The sequence below is a fragment of the Nyctereutes procyonoides genome, unplaced genomic scaffold (assembly GCF_905146905.1).
Source record: "Nyctereutes procyonoides isolate TBG_1078 unplaced genomic scaffold, NYPRO_anot_genome, whole genome shotgun sequence".
Taxonomy (NCBI): Eukaryota; Metazoa; Chordata; class Mammalia; order Carnivora; family Canidae; genus Nyctereutes; species Nyctereutes procyonoides.
In genome coordinates, this window is record NW_026575041.1 from 21,915,834 (window position 1) to 21,935,754 (window position 19,921).

Here is a 19,921-nt window from a genome sequence, read left to right on the forward strand (position 1 = left end):
AGGCCTCTTGGATAGTCATTGGGAATGAACATCTTAATTAGATCAGGTCTTTAAATAATCTCCAGGTAGATAGTTAATAAAACTGGGGAACTTTTAATAACATTAAATCAAAATATCTCTCAACTTCCAGTCTCCAAAAGAGCAAAGAGGGAAGCATTCAAAACACTTCCTACTTAATTGACTTCCAAGGGATAATGCAGTTACAGCTGGCCAGTGTTTATAGGTTAGTTTGTTGTCGTTGCCTTACTTTGTTTTGTTTTTAATTACTGTTTTTCACTATTTTAAGTAATTTGTTAAATAGCATGTTTGGAATAGTTTACTTATTAACTCAGAAACATTTATTTCATGTTTACCACATGTTGTGCCCTATGTTAGCCATTTCCTAGGGATGGATGTGGATATAGTTACCATTCCCAAGATGCTCACAGTCTCCTGGAGGAACAAGATGTGTAACTAGCTCACTCTAGTATAGATATAATATAGATCGTTATAATATAGATATAGCATTGATAGAGACATGCTCAGAGTGCTATAGGAACACAGAAGAGGGAGTAAGTCTCCATGTCACTGGAAAAGCTACCCAGAACAGGTACCATTTCAGTAGTAGATTATGGTCAACATAAAAGCATCTAAGAACCGAGAGGGTTTTGAACTAGGAAGCATTAAGTTAAATATTAACAAAACAAAATAGCTTTTTCTGGGGCTGCTGAGTGGGCTGAGTGAAGAAATCCTCATGTTCAATGCATAGATCATTATCAGAGAGAAGGAGAGAAAACAAGAGACCAGATCTGATGTAGCTAATTCCACAAAGAAAGAAGCCAGAATTCTGTTCAAAGGCTAGGTAATGACAGCAAATAAGTGACTAACAAGCATGTTCTTCTTGGGAGCCATGAACCTCTCCATCCCTGAAAATTACATTTCTGGATGTGTGCACATACACAGTTCTCTAAGAAGAGGTGTTTTAGAATGCCAGGTTATCAAAGTATCACATAATCTCTAAATGTTATGAACCATTGCTGCATAGTGAATTGTCATGTAATAACAAGTTATGAAATCAAACGTCAAGTTTGAGATTCATGTCCCCTGTACACTACCCATGTGTCATTAGATATATCCGTTTATCTCTCTGTGACTAAGTTCGCCATTGCCTACCTTGTAGAATGGCTGTAAAAGTCAAAGCATGTCATAAAATATAAAGCACTACACTATCGTTACCTATAAAAATAAAAATTAACATAAGTAAATTCAACTTTAGTTTATTACAAGTTCTTCATTGCTCTTTTAAATACAGCAGATCCAGGGGCACCTGGCTGGTTCAGGTGGTGGAGCATGCAACTCTTGATCTGGAAGTTGTAATTTCAAGCCCTATGTCAGGTGTGGCGATTGCTTAAAAATAACATCCTTAGGGGCATCTGGGTGGCTCAGTCATCATCTGCCTTTGGCTCATGTCATGATCCCAGGACCCTGGGGTCGAGCCTCACATCTGGCTCCCTGCTCAGCAGAATCTGAGTCTTCCTCTCTCTCTCCTCCTTAGTCTGCTCTCCCTCTCACTCTCTTTCTCTCTCCCTCTCAAATAAATAAAATCATTAAAAAATAAATAAAATAAAATCTGTAAAATAAATAAATATGGCACATCCACTCTAGATGTTAATTCCTATTTGTATGTGTGTGTGTAAAGTTTTAAAATTATTTCAGGGTGAAAGTTTTCAATTATATGCAAAAGAAAATAAAATACAAACCTCCACGAACTCATTTCTGAAATTACTTAGCCAATCTTGTTTGATCTATACTCCCATGTCCTCCTCCTTCCTTCACTGGGTTACTCTGAAATAAGTCCAATACTTTATATTATTTTGTCTGCATTTACTTAGCACATTTGTTAAAAAATAAGGACTCTTTTATATTTTTTTAAATATTTTATTTGTTCGTTAGAGAGAGAGAGAGAAAGTGAGCGACAGCACAAGCAAAGGGGAGGGGGAGAGGAAGGGAAGCAAAGCCGACTCCCTGCCAAGACCCTGGAATCACGACCTGAGCCACCCAGGCACCCCAAAGGACTTTTTTTTTTAAACAAAATTATATTATTTTTAACATAACAATAATATCGTTATCATACCTGAAAACTACAGTAAATCTTCAGCATCAACAATGTTCAGATTTCCCTGAACTTCTTGAGCCAGCGTCCAAACAAGGTCCACACTGAGCCTTTGGCTGATAGGGTTCTAGAGATTCACCCCATACCCACTTCCCTGACCCTCCTCTCCAGGGCCCTGGATGCCCTTCCCCTGAAGCTCCTAAGCCAGAGCTGATCCAGCCAGGAATTGTAGCAGCAGCCTCAGGCACCAGCAGGTAAATGGGGAAATTAGTTTTGCTGCCATAACCCCTATCAACCAGGGCTCAGTCTGATTTTTCTTTGGGCTTCTGCTTTGATTTCTCTGATAAGCTACTGTTTGTCTACTGCTTTCATGATTATCTGGGGTGTTTTTAAAACCTGGCTACAAATTCTTTGACACTCCTTCTATTGAGAGATGAGGTCTATGCCCACTTGAATGTGGGTGAGTTTTGACTGTTTTGACTAACAAAGTGCAGTAGAAGTGATACAATGTGACTTACGAAGTTCGGTCATAAGTGGCCCGGGAGCTTCTGTCGTCTTTGCTGGACCAGTCCACCACACTGTTAGGAAGGTCCATCAGCATGGAGACTGCGCGTGGGCATTCTAGTTCACAGTTCCAGTTGAGCCCAGTCTTTACACCATCCCACCGAGCACTGTACGCATGGTTGAAGGCATTTCTAGTTGGTTCCAGTCCCTCATCATCTGAGTCACTGCAGACGTTTGAGTGTTCCCAGTTGAGACTCTGAAGTGTGATAAAGCAGAGACAAACATCCCCACTTAAGTTTCATTAGAGAATCAATACCTTGTCTGAAATCCTGACCACAGAACCATTAGCATAACAAACTATGTTTTATACCACTAGATTTTGTAGTGGTTTGCTATATATAGCATTAATAATCACCCTAGCTCTTGTCATTCCTACCTCAGTGCCATACGCTGACTGTCCGTGACATGGGACACCCGCTAAAGAAACAGACTGATATTTACCATTCCTTCTGCAGAATTTAATGGAATCACTGTTACTAGAAAAGTGACTCACTCTGACCTCCAGCTATACCCATCATCATAAGTCCAGAGTGTCTTGGTTCCAATTTTTCTAGAAAATAAACCTCTAGATGCCAGGCTTTGTGGTGGTGGGAGAAGGGTTCAAATAGCCTAAATTTCTATCGATCTTCATTAAGCCATCCTCAGCCTGCCTCCAGTTCTCCAGCCTCTCCTGGATCTTGCAGAGTGAAGCTTCATTGTTGGCACCTTGTTTGCAGGCACTTACATTTCAGCTGTTGTCACTCAGCTAAGTTGACACCCATCAGCTTGTCCCTTCTAGAGTATCTGTTGGCATATCATATCCGTGGTGATTTCCTCTCCCCTTTTCTCCAGCCCTGTGTATTTGTATCTTATTTTATTCATTCTTAGGCTTCCGATATCATAGAAGCAGTACAAGGAGAGAGGACTGGTCTTATTTTCTGAATGTGGACTCATTCATTTCCTGCTTTCTTGTTCGCCTCTCACCCTCACCATACGTGATGCCTGAAATTGCTGAGTTCTGAACTCAAGCTTTCTTTTCTTTGCTAGATACCTTCAAACAGTCTTCTTCTTTTCAGCCCTGTGCCTCATTCCCAACTTCCACAGTACCTGGACACCTCCAAGTTCTGAGCCTTGTAAGATCTCTGTGGGGCGGACCAGCTCACCACTAACAAGTCTCTTCTTTTACAGACCTGACTCATAAAGTTCTATATGGATCTTATATAGATCTGAATTTTAACATAGCAAAAATGATTGGGAAAATTTGAACATTGATAATAATAATACAAAGAAACTGTAACTTTTCAGTGATAATAGAATTGAGTTATGTTTTTAAAATCTTTTTCATTTAGAGATACATATTAAAATATTTATGAATGAAATTATGTGATGATTAGGATTTGCTTCAAGATTCAGTTGGGGGAATTGAATATAGGTATAGGTGAAATAAGATTGACCTTATTTTTTTTTAATTTTTATTTATTTGATGGAAAGAGAGCACAAGCAAGGGGAGCTGCAAGCAAAGGGAGAGGGAGAAGCAGGCTCCCCATTGATCAGGGAGTCCAACAGGGGACTCCATTCCAGGACTCCAGGATCATGACCTGGGCCGAAGGCAGATGCTTTATTGACTGGGCCACACAGGCGCCCCAAAATAAGATTGACCTTTAACTTGAGTGAAACGCAGATTTCCTTTCCTTCTCCAGACTTTTCCTTTCCATGTGGCCTTCCTCTGTGGTCTCCTCAGCAGCATAACTGGCCTTCTTACAGAAAGAACTCCCAAGAACACAGCACTGGGAACTGCCAGACCTTAAAGCTTAGGCCCAGAACTGGCACAGCATCACTTCCTTTGCATTATATTACTTAAAGGGAGACACCGAGCCATCGTAGATTCGACGTAGGAGGGGTCTACCAGAATATGAATACTGGAAGGCATGATTCATGGGCTAATTTTTGGAGACAGCTATCACACCTGCATATTAATGAAAACTTTACAGCCTGAAAGTTAAGATGTCTTTTTATTCTCCAGCTGAGGGCTGCTCTGGGCCAGCCATTTGCAGTCAGCAGAGAGATAGTGATCCTTCTTTCCCTCCACTTAACATCGTCCTCTTCTGCAGCTTGCCAATGTTTCTGACCCAGCCAGTCTCAAAGCAGGGAGATGCAAGAGCAGTAAACAAGGTGGGAGTTTATAGTGATATTACTATAAGACGGTCTCACTCTCTGGGTTTGGCAAATGTTTAGAGCTGATATCTTCTCTTGCAAGGGGACAGCTGGCTATGGCAAAGTTGGTGCTTTCATTAAAGTTCTTTTGACATCTCCCTCCACACCACTGGGGACGTTTTGTACTTTCCACAACTTGGACAAGATATTTGTCTATGGCTCACCGTGTGTCCATAAAGCTCAGGTTTTTCTTTTGACTATCCAAAGAAGGTTCTATGCTGGATTCCCCTCACTGCTCATCTTCTACTCATTCGAAGCTGCTCTCTTGGGCAAAATTTGGAATGGCCCGAAACTGGCTGAATCACATTTCCCACAATTGAAAACATTACTCATACATCCTTGACCCAATAATCTCTGAGAATGGAAATTAATCTCGATATAGCAGCATTTCCTTTGTTGGTGCCACCAAAGAACCTAGCTAAGCCACCATATCTATCGGGTGTTAGATATTCCAGGGACAAGTCAGATACCAGTCCATTTTGTCCCCACAATAGCACGGAACTTCTCAAACTCTTCAAGTGAACTCATTGAATATCCTCTTTTTGAGGGAATACACACCAAATGTACCTCCTTGGATGAAGATGAGGGGCTTATAGCTCAGCTGTCCCCAAATAAATCTCCTCCTAGGTACCACTCTCAACCTCTTAAGACCCTCAGTGTGGTGAGGGATCAAAAATTGTGTCTTGGGTTTCGTTACCTCCTTTTCACAAGTCCCCAAGGTGGTCCATCCCACTTTGGAATCTGCTATCTATCTATTGAGTCTGGGGGTCTCAATCGTGACTTTCAATCTCATGTCCTGTCACAAATGATCTGTACACACAAGCTGAATTCATCATCCAATTCCTAATTCAGATGTTTGCTCTGCAGTCTTTTTCAAGTGCTCCCAAAAGTACTTTGAGACAGGTGGATGGAGAACAGTTATTTAAAGAACACAGAAAATATATAGTGCTTTATGTCTTAAAAATGATTTGTATCACAACATCCTCATATTTCTCTACTTAAAGGAGAGACAAAATACTGACAAGTGCCCTTTTCTCCCTTTACTCGGTACAGCCACACAGATATTTATAGACTAGGAACCAGGCCACTTTTCTGCAGAGATGATCAGGCATCCTGGGCCCATCCTGGTGACCACAGGAGCAGGCAGCCAATGACAACAGAAGCTTGTATGTGGCTCCTGTTTGCTCAGTGCTATTATGTTTCAAGGAATCACAGGTGATGTAGAGGAAATATTACATAAAATGCCTTTCAGTCCTTTTGAGAATTACTAGGGAATGATATCTAAAAGAGGTATCTCAATTCCTACAGCCACTGTTGAACCATCAACCTGTATTAATGAAATTTATATTAGAAAAGAACCTAAGGTAATTTGCCAATGATGTAAAGTAATAAGAATGTACATTCTATTAGCAGTTTGGTTGGCTGTTACATAAGCAAAGGATAAATGATTATTTTCTAACTTCATTGACAATTAAGAATATAAAAAGAGGACCTCTCAATAGAAGCTGAGCGGCCCAGCTCATATGGATTCCTGATAATGGCAGATCTGTGCCACTACCAAAGAATAAGGGAGGCTTTAATCACCCTCTCAAAGAAAAATCCATGTCACATGAAATGTGCAGAATTGAGCAAAATCCACAAAGAAATGATCATTTCAGAGCCATCCCATACACGCAATAGCTTGACTCAGAGCATACCATTCCAGCCCAATGGGTACTCCAAATCCCAGGCCATCATTCACGGTTGCACAGGCTGTGTATTAATAACTCCAGGACTCCAGGGCACTGTTGACAGAGTCAAACCCATCTCTGCAGTGTCTCTGCCAACCTCTCTGAGAGGCCTAGCTTAATTGGAGATGATGGGCTTCAGACTTAGAACTGTTGATTCCTTGACCCATTATGTTGCACCTGTACTGGGTACAGGAACTCCCTCACAAGTATAAGGAAGAAGGGCCAAACAAATGTGCTTAGGGCAAAAGTGGGACTGACGTTAGAGAGAGAGAGAAATGTGCACGAAAATTCAAGATAAATCTTTAAAGGAACTGTTTAAAAAGTAATACTTCTGAATTCATTTTTTAAAAAGTCTTTAAATCTCTCTTTTCAAAAAAAAGTATTTATTCATGAGAGACACAGAGAGAGGCAGAGACATAGGTAGAGGGAGAAGCAGGCTCCTCACAGGAAGCCTGATGTAGGACTTGATCCCAGGACCACAGGACCACGACCTGAGCCAAAGGCAGACACACAACCACTGAGCCACCCAAGCGTCCCTAATACTTCTGAATTCAAAAACAACTTGTCTGAAGACAAACATGTTTAAACTTTTTTTTGTGTGTGAGCCAACCCATTAACTGAAGAATTGTACAGTGGAATTGTGAAAAACAATTGCTTCTTATCATATATAATAAACCTTGCTAAAAGGGCAGTTGTGAGAAATGCTTGCTCTTATCGCAGTGACTCTCACGGCCTTTCTACAACAGCAGTGTGGTTTTATTTAGCAGTGACGTGCCCCACCTAGTGGGCAGAAGTAGGAATTTAAGCAAAAACGGTAATCTCTTCAATACATTTCATTTCCTCTTTAAAACTTATATCATGGAATTAAAGAAGAGGTAGCTGCTTCACTGACGGCCCATAAAAGCTGTATTGTAGCAGAAAGACTTGTGTGAAGGTCAAAGGTCTTTAGGCCATTGTAAGAGCGAAAACCATTTTCGAGTTTCAGAGTGGCACAAGTTTTCTAAACCTCAGCACTATTGGCATTTCGGGCTGGATCGTTCTTTGTTTGGGGCGGGGGATGCTGTTCTCTGCACTATAGGATGTTTAGCAGCATCTCTGACCTCTACTTAGTTTTCATCAGTGGCAAATCCCCCACTCCTCTAACCACCGGTCTTGATGATGAAAAATGTCTACAACATTGCTAAATGTCCCCAAGGAAGCAAAACAACACACAGTTGCGAATCATTAGAATAGAGGGACGACATGCCATGACATCATTTACTAAGATCACTCTCTGCTTCCTTGTTGAGAATGACCAGTGGGCAACAGAGACACCAGATAGGAATGGAGAGTGTGAATGTGTCTGTGTATTTTTAGCAGCTGACCTAAGCATGAATAATGCTTATTATTCCATCAATTCATTAGAAGTTGCAAAATGATGATATTGTAATTTCAACATCCCCTTTTCACTTATTAACTGGAATGCTTTTTCAGAGAGAATGCTCCCTCATTTACTACTACTTATCCACCCAGAGATACAATCTGTATGAGAACTATAGAAAATATTCTTTTCTGTTTACCAATTTTTAAAATAATGAGTGCTAACTCACTAGCATCCTCTAAGGGCGAGCAATTAATGCTTTGTTTTTCATGTGGCATATTTGTCTATTTAGTATTATTTTGAGTTCGTGTATTTAAAATATATTTAGTGTTTCAATCCATTGCAGTTATGGCTTTTTATGTTGAAGTTCAAATTGTGCAATCTTCCAATTGCCTTACGAGTCTTTTGAGAGCAAACTAAATAGTCCTTGGTAGCTTTCTTCCTATCTGGCATGACAAGATGGTGCATACATTTCCAACTAAATATGCCAATTTTTTTCCTAGATAAAATATCTTGTTTATACTGATAATTCTAATTAAAAACATGACACAGATTTTGTTAAATACAGCTCTTTTCTCTTTAGCCAAGATCCCAGGCCTGAGAAACAAATTAAATAATAGACTATCACATAATTATTCACTTGCTATTTATCCCACAAAATTTTAACCCATGCCATAATTTTAGAATAACAATACTGACACTGCCACCAACAGTGTGATTACTGTCAACAGTGTAAAATTATTTTTTTCAGGGTTTTTTGTTTTACATTAGAACATATCCCACTAAAGAGGTACACATTATTGCATTTTACAGCAACTAGACTGTGTTGATTGGCTATTTATTTAGGTACACTTGTTTCATTACTTTTTTTAAAGACTGTTTTAGTTTACAGCTGAAGGAGAGTGGGAGATACAGGCTTCCAGTTATGGAATGAATAAGTCATAGGAATAGGGGCACCTGCATGGTTCAGTGGTTGAGTGCCTGCCTTTGGCTCAGGTGATGAACCCAGGGTCCTGGGATCGAGTCTCACATTGGGTTCCCTGCGGGGACCCTGCTCCTTCCTCTGCCTGTGTTTCTCCCTGTGTATCTCATGAATAAAAAAAAAAAAATCCTTTAAAAAAATTCATGGGAACAAAAGGCACAGCATAAGGAATATAGTCAATGATACTGCAATAGTGTTGTAAGGCAATACACGGTGGCTACACTGTGGTGGGCATAGATAACAATGCATAAACTTGTCAAATCACTAAGCCATATATACCTGAAACTAATGTAACATTGTATCAACTATACTCAAATTTAAAAATTACATTTGAATAGTTTTATTTTCTTTTTTAAGGATTTTATTTATTTATTCATGAGAGACACAGAAGAGGCAGAGACACAGGCAGAGGGAGAAGCAGGCTCCATGCAGGAAGCCAATGTGGGACTCCATCTCAAACCCCAGGATTGTGACCTGAGCCAAAGGCAGACGCTCAACCACTGAGCCACCCAGGTGCCCCTATTTTAGAATTTCATAAAAACATTCTAAATGACTTCAAAGTCAAATCAATAAAATGTGGTATGTTTAAGGAAGTCTAATTTCTAATGGTGTCCCCTCCAACATATTTTCTCCCCTATCCCTTATTGGTAACCATTCTTAAACAATTATGGTTAAACCTTCAATTTTTTTTAAAATATAAGCAGTTATTTTTGTGTCTGTGTACAGCCTTGCCCTTCTTTTTTTTTAAATTTTTTAATATTTATTTATTTATTCATGAGACACACAGAGACAGAGACGTAGAGGCATAGAGAGCAGGCTCCATGCAGGGAGCCCAACGTGGGACTCGATCCCGGGTCTCCAGGATCACACCCTGGGCTGAAGGCGGCGCTAAACTGCTGAGCCACCAGGGCTGCCCAGCCCTGCCCTTCTTAACATGTTACAACATACTATCATCTAGTTTGCTTTTCTCACATCAACAACATAGTAGCTGAGTAAATTCTACAGCAACATAGATTCCATTATATGGATGTACCAAAGTTTTTTAATCAATCCTTTAATTTCAACTGTTTCCTATTTCTGCTACTGCAAATAATTTTGAGTTGTATCTTTTCATTTTTTAAGACAATGTCTGGGATAGATTCCTAGAAATTGGATTGCTAGATCAAAGCATGAACATGTATATGTAATGTTGCCTGTTATTAAAACTCCATTGGACTATTTTGCAATGGTCACCAGGATGTCAGAGAGTATGTTTCCCCACAACTTCCTCAACAAAGTATGTTGTCAGACTTGGAATACTGCAAACCTATAGATGAGAAATGGTCAACTCCATACACTTGTAATTTTTTCTTAATTTTCTCTTTTCTTATCATGAGTACGGTTATTTTTTCATGTGGTTAAAAACCATCTGCATTTTTCCTATGAACCATCTACCCATTCCTCTGACCCAGTTTCTGCAGTTGCTGTTTTTCTTCTTTTTTAGAAACAAGTCAATCATTTTAGTTAAAATACAGTTTTCAACCCTCTAATCATATAATTTCTCAGATTGCATTTTTCTTGAAACATGGTGACTAGCAAAAAAAATTCCAAATGCAGTTATACCAGCATCAAACCATGAGAGAAAAACCACTGGGCTTGCTATCTACAATCCCCTTGTCTTTTTAAAACAAATTCCGCACCTTATATGCCAAGAATTGTTTAGAGTTGAAGCTTTTCTCTGCCCATAAGCTCGTCCTATCCAATTGATATCCCATTGGTGATTCTCATCATCCTCAACCTCTTAGCTACATCTGAGAGGACAACTAAACACATACCTCCTTAACACTGATTTTCATTTGTGTGGCAAACTACCTAGGTACAAGTTACTTGAACCAAACTATCTCAAAATTCTTTTTGGAAAATGGCACATTAATAAAAGTCAGTACTCAAGCCATTTACCACTTCCTGCTCCACTTGGTGACAAAATAAAGCAGTTGGAGAAAATGATACCTAACAATCTCAACGTGTTTAATTATCTGGTCTTATGTCAGTTCCTTTTCAAAACTCTAGCAGAGACTACCTAAGCTGCCTTTAAAATGTAGCTCCAAATAATTTTTCCAAGTTCACTCCACAATTCTTCTCAGAAGGTCCTCTACTCATTATCCCTTCAAACTTCTCATGCTTTTTAAAAATACACCACTTGTTCTGAGTGTGGGCTCTGGGCCAGAAGCATTAGCATTACCTGGGAGCTTGGAAATGCAAATTCTTGGGACCAATCCCAGATTTACGGACTCAAGAAACTGAGGCAGAGGTCCAACAACACACATCCCACCCTGTGAATGGTGTATGCTCAAGCTTGAGAAAGCAATGACTTAAGACTTACCTTTCCCACGATATTTAGAATGCCCTTGCTAAAAGCTATTAGCTTCTTACTGCATTTCATAATACCAAAGTTAAGTTCCAGATATTTTTTTTCATGTATATGGTCTCCTCAACTAAACTACAAAGGTCTAGAATAGGTCTATAGACTATAAAGGTCTATAAATCAGGTCTTTAGCTCATTTTATCAAACAACATAGCTGGTTTTAGTCATGTTCCAAAATTTGCAAAAACATAACATCTACCTTGATTTGCTTTATTGTTGCTTTGAAATATCTCAATAAAATAACTCAACAGACATTTCATGAAAGCAGTCTTAGTGAACATGTAACAAAACTGAATGTGTTTGCCTGATCCAATTCTCTCAAATCTGTTGTTTTAAAGCCTCACACTGGGAAAATGTAAATGAAGCTTCTGGCAGGCCCAGTCCGTGTCCTAACCTCTGGGAATAGGTAACCTTATAATGACAATAGGGAGTTTAACAGATGTGACCAATTATTTGAGATTTGAAGACTCCTGATCATCCAGGTGGGCCCAATGATATCCTTGTAAGAGGGAGTAGAGGGAGATACCACGACCAAAGAGAGAAGACTGAATGATGACAGAGGTAGAGAGACTCAAAGATGCTACGTTTTTGGCTATGAAGATGGAGGAAGGGGCAAAGAGCCAAAGAATGCAAGGAACAGAATTCCAAAAGCTGGAAAAGACAGGAAAACAGATTCTCCCCTAGAGCCTCCAGAAGGAGCCAGCCCTGCCGAAATTTGACACTGGCCTAGTAAAACTGATTTTGGATTTCTGGCCTTCAGAACTGTAAGAGAATTAATCTTTGCTGTTTTATGTCACTAAGCTTGTGATAATTTGTTGCCGAAGCAATAGGAAACTAATACAAAACTTTTGACGAGTTTTTATTGTGAAATACTGGATTTAGAAAAAAAGTACAAAATGTCAACAGTCAGATGTGTACAAGTACAGTATTTCAATAGTCTATACATGTGAACAGCTTACCAGGTTCACCAGAGAATGCATATTTAGACCAATACAATCTAAAAAGAACTGCAATATTCACAGGCTATTAATACATAAATAACTTGGGCCAAAATGACCCTCACTGGTAAATGCTAATTAATAGCTGAAAACGGGCTAAAAAGCACAATACAGCACACCATAGTATCTCCTTACAGGTCCACATTTAAAGAATATCAGCTCATTATGTCAATACACTACAGATCCAGGACTGGGACTCAATTACTAGTTTATACAATTGCAAAAAAAATTAAGTTATAAAACAAGGTCATGGAATAAAGAGAGGGTATTTAATTAGGACTAAATACTGTGAAGCCCCTAAAAAGTTTTAGCCTTGGAATTTACAAAACTTATTATTTAGACTGATTTTCAATTTTTAATCTGTTTCCTAAAAAGGGGGGAGGGGCACCTCGGTTTTTAGTAGCAGCTCCAACAAGTTATAAGAACTATTACAGTTTATTTTAAAATCATAATGAGCACTGTGGATTGATAAACGGCTATGAAACCACAATATAAAACATTATAAAGTTTAAAGAAAGGTAATGACTATCTTATGAATTTAGCAAATCCTGCAAATATTAAAATCTGTGTTAAGAAGGCATTATCTATCATTGTTGAGAGCACTAAATTTAGGAAGATTATTGCATGAAGAGCTCATAAAAATAAACTGGTTTAATTTTTCCAAGTCTGACTGATTCAATCTTTTGCTATTACTTCAAAATAACCCTAGATGTTTTCAAATTAGACAAAGAATTACTTGATACCAATGTATAATGGATAGGAATAATAATATGAAACATCAGTTATGTTAAAAACAATTATTATAATCACCCGGTGTTCTGAGGAAAGATGATATTTGACCTGACATTCATAATCATTGTTTAAAAACAACTTAAAAATTTAGTTAACAGTTTACTTAAAACAAATTTATCCTTGCCCATAAATTCCTAAGAGAAAGAACTCTCTCCCACTCTATACAGTGTATCTAGCAATGCTTGATGCTTTACAACTGAACTAAAAATCTGAACTGGCATTTATTAAGTAGATAATTCCATTAAAGGCTGAAAACCACTGGATCAGAAAATAGTCAATAACTTTACATAACCTATCCCAACCTACCTTAATCTTTTATAGACAATTTTAAAGACTCTGATATATTTTTCTTATAAATAGTGCCTGTATCTTACAGTAGATTCCAATTTATTCAAAGATACTCATGGACTGATTTAAGTTATTTAAATTTTTCCAGATTTGCTTTAAACTTACAAATCAAGTATGGTGTACATAAATATTAACTTAGATAACCACATATTATAGGGAAAGCAGATATATGGACCACTGCAGAAAAATTATAAATTTTTTAAAACTTTTATAAAAGAAAAATAGAGAACTTGTAATTCACAAAATATGAACATGAAGCCATATGAATGACATAAAAAATAAAATTACTCTATCAGAAATGATTTAAAAATCAAATCTTTGGGGAAGTATTTTTACATAATTCAATGAATTCAGTGACCAACAGCTTCTCATATAACACAGAAACAAACCACAAAATCATCTAGAGTCTATATGCATTATCAGTTCTTAATGCAATCTCAAACATTTTACTTAGATTTCCTTTTGAAATAGGCTTCTGTACATATGCATTTATATACAAACATGTATTAAACATGATTTTAAAACAAACTGTATGTACAAAAGATCAGCATTCCTATAAATAAAAACATTAGGTGGCAAAAAGGCACTTGTAAGTAAAAATCTACAGTAGTTTGTACAAAACAACACATTTTACCTTGGATACTGTACAATAAACATTAATTCTTATACCAATAATGAAAATACTAGTTTACTAACTAAAGTTAATGGTGTAACTTTTAAAAACATATTTACATATTCTCTGAAGTTCATTTAATAAAAGCACCATGATTTTCTCCTAAATTCATGTTGATGAAAAGTAAAAACACAATTACCAAAAAACCAGTGTTTACCATTTTCCTTGTTTAAAAAGTTTTTGTATTTCTAAATTGAAAACTGTTTTTCTGAAATTAGCATAGTGTAAAACAAAAAAATAAACCAAACCAAAAACCCTGCTGCTCTGACTTCTGAAAACCGTAATCTACTCTATTATTGCATGTTGCATTTTATAAAGAGCACTACTCATGCACTCCTTTACAAGTGTTTAATACTATTGCTGGCAAAAAAGTTCCTGGATATCAAATAATTAAAAAGTAACTTCAAACCAGTTGAAGTTTTATTTGAACGTTTTACAACTTAAAAAATGCTATATATCAGTTACAAAAGTGAATAGGAAACACGCCAATTCATCTGGTGTGCAAAAATATTTCTCCACTACACAGAATTTAAGGGCTTCACAGAATTTTTTTCAAATTTACATTTTCAGCAGAAATACCACATGAGTAACTACTTTCTCAAGGGGATGTTAGTATGCTTCCACTTTTGTCAAACTTTTTACCCTTTGACAATGCTGCAACCTGTTTGAGTAGTTCTCTGTTTTTGGCCTGTGGGAGACAAAAACATTTAAGATGAAAAATGCTTGAAATATAAGTCATGTTGAAGAATACTACTTATTAATGCTATGCTTTTCACTTACACAACAAGATTTCATTGAGATACTAAGAACAGATGAAAGAGTTGGTGTATTAAGGTTCATCTGTTTAATGCTGTATAATGGAGACGGAAAATTCTAGATTGGTTTATCAGCCCCCTTTGTAAATGTCGATATTAATATAATTGTTGTTCAAAGATACAATCAGTTAGAAAAATAGCAACTTAGACAATCCATTAAGAAAGGGTCAAATTTTAAATAAGAAAAAATGTTTGGCTCTTTAAGTTAACATAAAATGAAAACTATGAAAATAACTTTTATAATTAATGACTCAATGACTCAGAAGAAATACTGCCCAACAAACTGCACAAGTCTTCCATTTGATGTTTACCTAATTTATACAATAAGCAAAAGAGGTCCTTTTTGCAAAAATATTCACATTTTTATCACTTTGCCAAATGGACACTCTCAACTTAATGCTATTCATATAATTTTTTTTTTTGAAGCACCCATCAGGAATGCCTTTTTTGATCTCATTTTTGTTCCTTGAATTGCCATAACAGTCATTAGGTACTGGCTTTGATGTAATCTGAACATCTATACATCATCATTTTCATATCTTTGAAAGGATGAAATGATCTTTCAGAGATTCCAAGTTTCACTTTGCCATTGATCTGAATTTAATGTGCACTTCATTCAAACGTTCCACACACCAAAGACATTGTCCTTGAGCCAATGCACTGTGAAAATTACCAGTGTTTAGTAAAGAGGAGTGTGTAAAGACAGACCTTCAATGAGTATTTTCATACTATGACTGCCTTTGTCTTCCTGTTAAGATCTCTTAGCTGTGGACACACAGGTAATAAAAATCTTCGATATATACAAATACATTAACAATCAAACACTTTTGTGGAGTTTTTGAGCCAAAATGGGGAGAGTGTTTACCATAGACAAGAATCTGAGCACTGCCCTAAAAGCAACAAGATTTTCCCTCCGGTTTAGGAAAACCATTTATTTTCCTTCACAAGTCTTAAGACTTTTTATTTTCTACATAATACTTTTTTTTTTTTTTTTTTTTTGTAAATCCCAGTGCTTCATCTCCTACTCTAATTTTGGCCTTTGGGTGGCAAGATAACACCTTGCGCCTTCTCTGTACACCATCTTAAGCCAGTTTCATGAAACATAAACCTTTCCAAAGCTTTGTACTTCGACTCCTCGTCTTTCTTCAACCAAACTCTCTCCTATTAATGCCTATTACTCCTAAATACAAATATTCTTAGAATGATCTCATATTTGCAAATCTAACCATTTTTATGTCTGCATGATTAACAGCAATTTCTCCCTATTAATTAGTTAAGTAAGGTGACAAAAGTTTCAATCTCAGGGGTGCTTACGGGGCTCAGTTGGTTAAGCATCTGACTCTTCAGCTCAAGTTGTGATCTCAGGGTTGTAAGATCAAGCCCTGCGTCAGGCTCTGTGCTGGACATGGAACCTGCTTAAGGCTCTCTCCCTCTCCCTCCCTCTGTCCTTCCACCCCCAGTCCTCTTTAAAGAAAAAAAAAAGTTTAAATTTCAAATTCAATTCCAATTTTAAATCTATAAAACTGTAAAGAACTTAAAAGGATTTTCATTTTCCCTTTAAAATTAAAGTTTGAGAAACTCAGAAGACAAATAATGAGAATGCCTGGTAGTTAGTGGTAAGTCAAGTGAGTACACTTAAGATCAACTGGTTTATTACTCAGCTGACCAATCCTAGTCAGTGTAATAGTTTTATATTGTTTTCTTTTTATTGTCAACTACATGTTATTTAATTTCTAACTACAATAGACTCTCTTGCCAAAATCAGAAATCTTTTTTTTTAAAGATTTTATTTATATATTCATGAGAGAAAGACAGAGAGGGAGAGGCAGAGACACAGGCAGAGGGAGAAAGCAGGCTCCATGCTGGGAGCCTGACGTGGGACTTGATCCCAGGTCTCCAGGATCACACCCTGGGTTGAAGACGGCGCTAAACTGCTGAGCCACTCGGGCTGCCCCAAAACCAGAAATCTTAAAATACAGATTAATGAAGGCCATAAAAAAAGCAGTATGTTCACAAATGTGCCTCAAAGAGATCACCATCAGATGTATAAGGTATATTTATCCAAAACCTTTTATACGGACATGCCAAATCATTAAAAAGTTAATATTCAAATTATCTTTTCTCAGTCATCAATAGGAAACAAAGACAAAAATCCAAGAGTTCGTAATTTTCATAATTTAAGTATGAAACACAAGAAATCAAACATTAGGTGTTGAAAGCAGTTTTCCCTTTTAATTTTTTAGCAGCTAATTTTCAATTTGAATTTATATACTCAATCTCCTAAATGCACACTAATAAATTTATTTGATGATAAATTATGTAACAAAAAAAAAGCCCTTAGGTTGAAATAAACGTATCAGTTGTTAAATGGAGGTAAGTCCAAATCTGTCTTATTCTAATTTAGGTACACTAAAAATATATTTTAATGTAAAAATTATGTACATGTTCAAAATTTTTATCCTAACGTTACTTCTGTATTATGCATCATGCAAAAATCAAATAACTTAAAACTCTTAACAAGTTAAGCTAAAAATGTTTAGAAACAGTGGCCTACAAGAAAGGATATCTGGAGTAACACAGATCTTGCTATGTAAACCTGGAATCTATTTTCTCACGGATAAAACAGAACTTCACCACCACCTCAAAAAGAGCTAAAAGAACTAATCAAATATATAAAACACTTAGCCTAACACAGAGGTTGATACATAGTAGGCACTCAAATCTTAGTCCCCTTTTCCCCTGTATTAACATAGTTCCTAAATAAAAAGTAGATTCTTTTTATTTGGAATTCTTATTTTAGACAATTCAGGTTGTTTTGGCATTTTGCACAATTTTTTTTTGATACTGATTTTCTAGGTTTAATAGTTTTAAAGTGTTCTGAGAACTATTAGAACATAGTAAATTTTCTGCTACAGGGTTGTGATCACAAAAAGAAAAATAGTTAACTATGTTTCCCAACTGGACAGAAAACCCTTCTAGTACATGGTTGCTGAAGGGACTACAATTAAGAGAGGGTACACAACCAGCAGAATATCTCTGGCAATTAACAAAAAAGATAGAGGGAAGTGATCTGATAACACGGAACAGAAACCTGAGTGACCTAGGGGGCGGGAACACAAGAGAAGTGAAGTTTAATTTTAGTCACAAGATGTAGGTTTCTATGTCAGTTCTGATTAATTGTGACCACCATTTCATCTGTAAATGGAAACTCAGTTACTGGAAAAAGCAAATAACACAGCCTATGTGGTATCATGTTAGAGATGCTATGCTGCTATATAAATATTAGTTGCTGTTCTATCACATCAAAGTTCAGCTACTGACCAGGAAGAGTTAGGCTTAAGATACCGATCAGACTAAGATGTCAAAGAGGAGGTCCCCTTTGTTTACAATAACAAAGTAAAACAAATTGCTCTTTTGGACAGTGAGTCATACTAAGTTTTATCATAAATTTAAGTATTGCTCACAGTTTTTCTGTTACTCAATTCTGGATTTACTCCAAAGTTTTGGTTATACCACTTTAAATGAGAGATCATCATGCAGAAAATTATGCTGCCAAGTAATCCTTCAACATTAATAACTCAATGAGAAAAATAAGAAAATCATAAAACAAACACATACTGGTGGATGATAATGTATAAGAACCCCAATTATATGGACAATTTCTCAGGACAGAAGGCATATGGACACTTCCATAAATCAATACTCATTCAACAAATTGAGTGCCTGCTATGTGCCAGGTTCTACAAGGTTTGTCTTCAAAACAAATGTTAAGACCAATGTTAAAACCTGTAATTCAGATTTTAGCAGGTTCCTAGGTACATTTTACGGTTTCATTCAATTTAAGCTACCCTCAAAGAAGTATGAGGAATACAACCCAAAAGGTAGAAACAGCATATGTACCCTAGTGTTGTAATGATAAAAAAAATGCAGGGCAGTATTATTCACTTCCTTCCCAAGCTGCACTCTCCCATCAAGTCTAAAGTCTATGTGCTGGCATGCATCCTCTAGGATTTTAAGACTTAAAACTATTGAAATTTAAAACACTGTTACCCAAAGATTAATTCTTCAGACATCAGAATGTATAAATCAAAAGAACATGTAATTAATTTAGTGTGGTCTGATTTCTAGATTTCTGAAAACAAGGTGAGAAAAGCCTTAAATAAATAAGGGAATAACATGTATCCCTGCTGGATGCTCTCCATCTCTGCATGCTGGACATCAGATACCACCCTCTTTGACACTATGGTGATTGTTGGCTTCACCATTCAGTTGCTCTGTATATTGAAATCCTCCTGAGTATACTTTGCAGTACTCCTGGAGGCTGGCCTTGGCCTAGGTCACTAGAGGCTCCCTGCTGCAGCACACAGCAGAATCCTCTTTGGCACCCTGAAAATCACAGTACGACAGTTAAAGTGCACTCTTTTGCCTTTCATCACTGCACGTAGCATAAATTTCCTCCACTTGAGGTCCCTGGGAACTGGTTTTGTACACCTACCTCCTTCCCATTATCTGGGAGGAAACAGGAAGAATGATTGCACAGTGTACTAAAGACCTTATTTCCACCATAGTTTCATGAATCCGATCTTTAATTTTTTGTTTTTCACACAATGAACGTACTCCATTGGGATCCTCAGAAAACCCCATATTAAGTTTAGGAAAAGTTTTCAGAATTAATATACTGAATCACCTTACTGAGTGATTTCAAGCAATAATTCTTAGTGGAAGCAGGAGTTAAAAAGTCAAAATCAGGGGCCCCTGGGTGGCTCAGTCATTTATCTGCCTTTGGCTCAGGCCATGATCCCGGGGTCCTAAGATCAAGCCCCACATCAGGTTCCCCACTCAGTGGGGATCTGATTCTCTCTCTACTGCTCATGCTCTTTGCTGACCCTCTTCGCTCTCTCAAATAAAAAAACCTAAAAAAAAAAAAAGTCAAAATCGAAGCTATAACTGCACCAAATACACATAAGATA

The 19,921-nt window shown here is 37.1% G+C and overlaps 1 protein-coding gene across 6 annotated transcripts in view; it reads right to left on the minus strand.

Annotated features, from left to right (window-relative positions):
* Positions 1-1,767: 1,767 nt before the first annotated feature.
* FAM76B (family with sequence similarity 76 member B) overlaps positions 1,768-19,921 on the minus strand; it is a 31,645-nt gene continuing 13,491 nt past the window's right edge. For 3 of the 6 annotated variants that reach the window (XM_055320415.1, XM_055320414.1, XM_055320413.1), the window contains exons 10-11: positions 2,611-2,852; positions 1,768-1,824 (exon numbers count right to left, since the gene is read on the minus strand). In XM_055320415.1, coding sequence (XP_055176390.1) covers positions 1,812-1,824; positions 2,611-2,852 — 255 coding nt within the window. In that variant the 3' untranslated portion in view covers positions 1,768-1,811. Of the gene's footprint in view, positions 1,825-2,610; positions 2,853-12,166; positions 14,825-19,921 lie in introns of those variants that run through there. The other 3 variants (XM_055320418.1, XM_055320417.1, XM_055320416.1) reach the window with 1 other exon arrangement.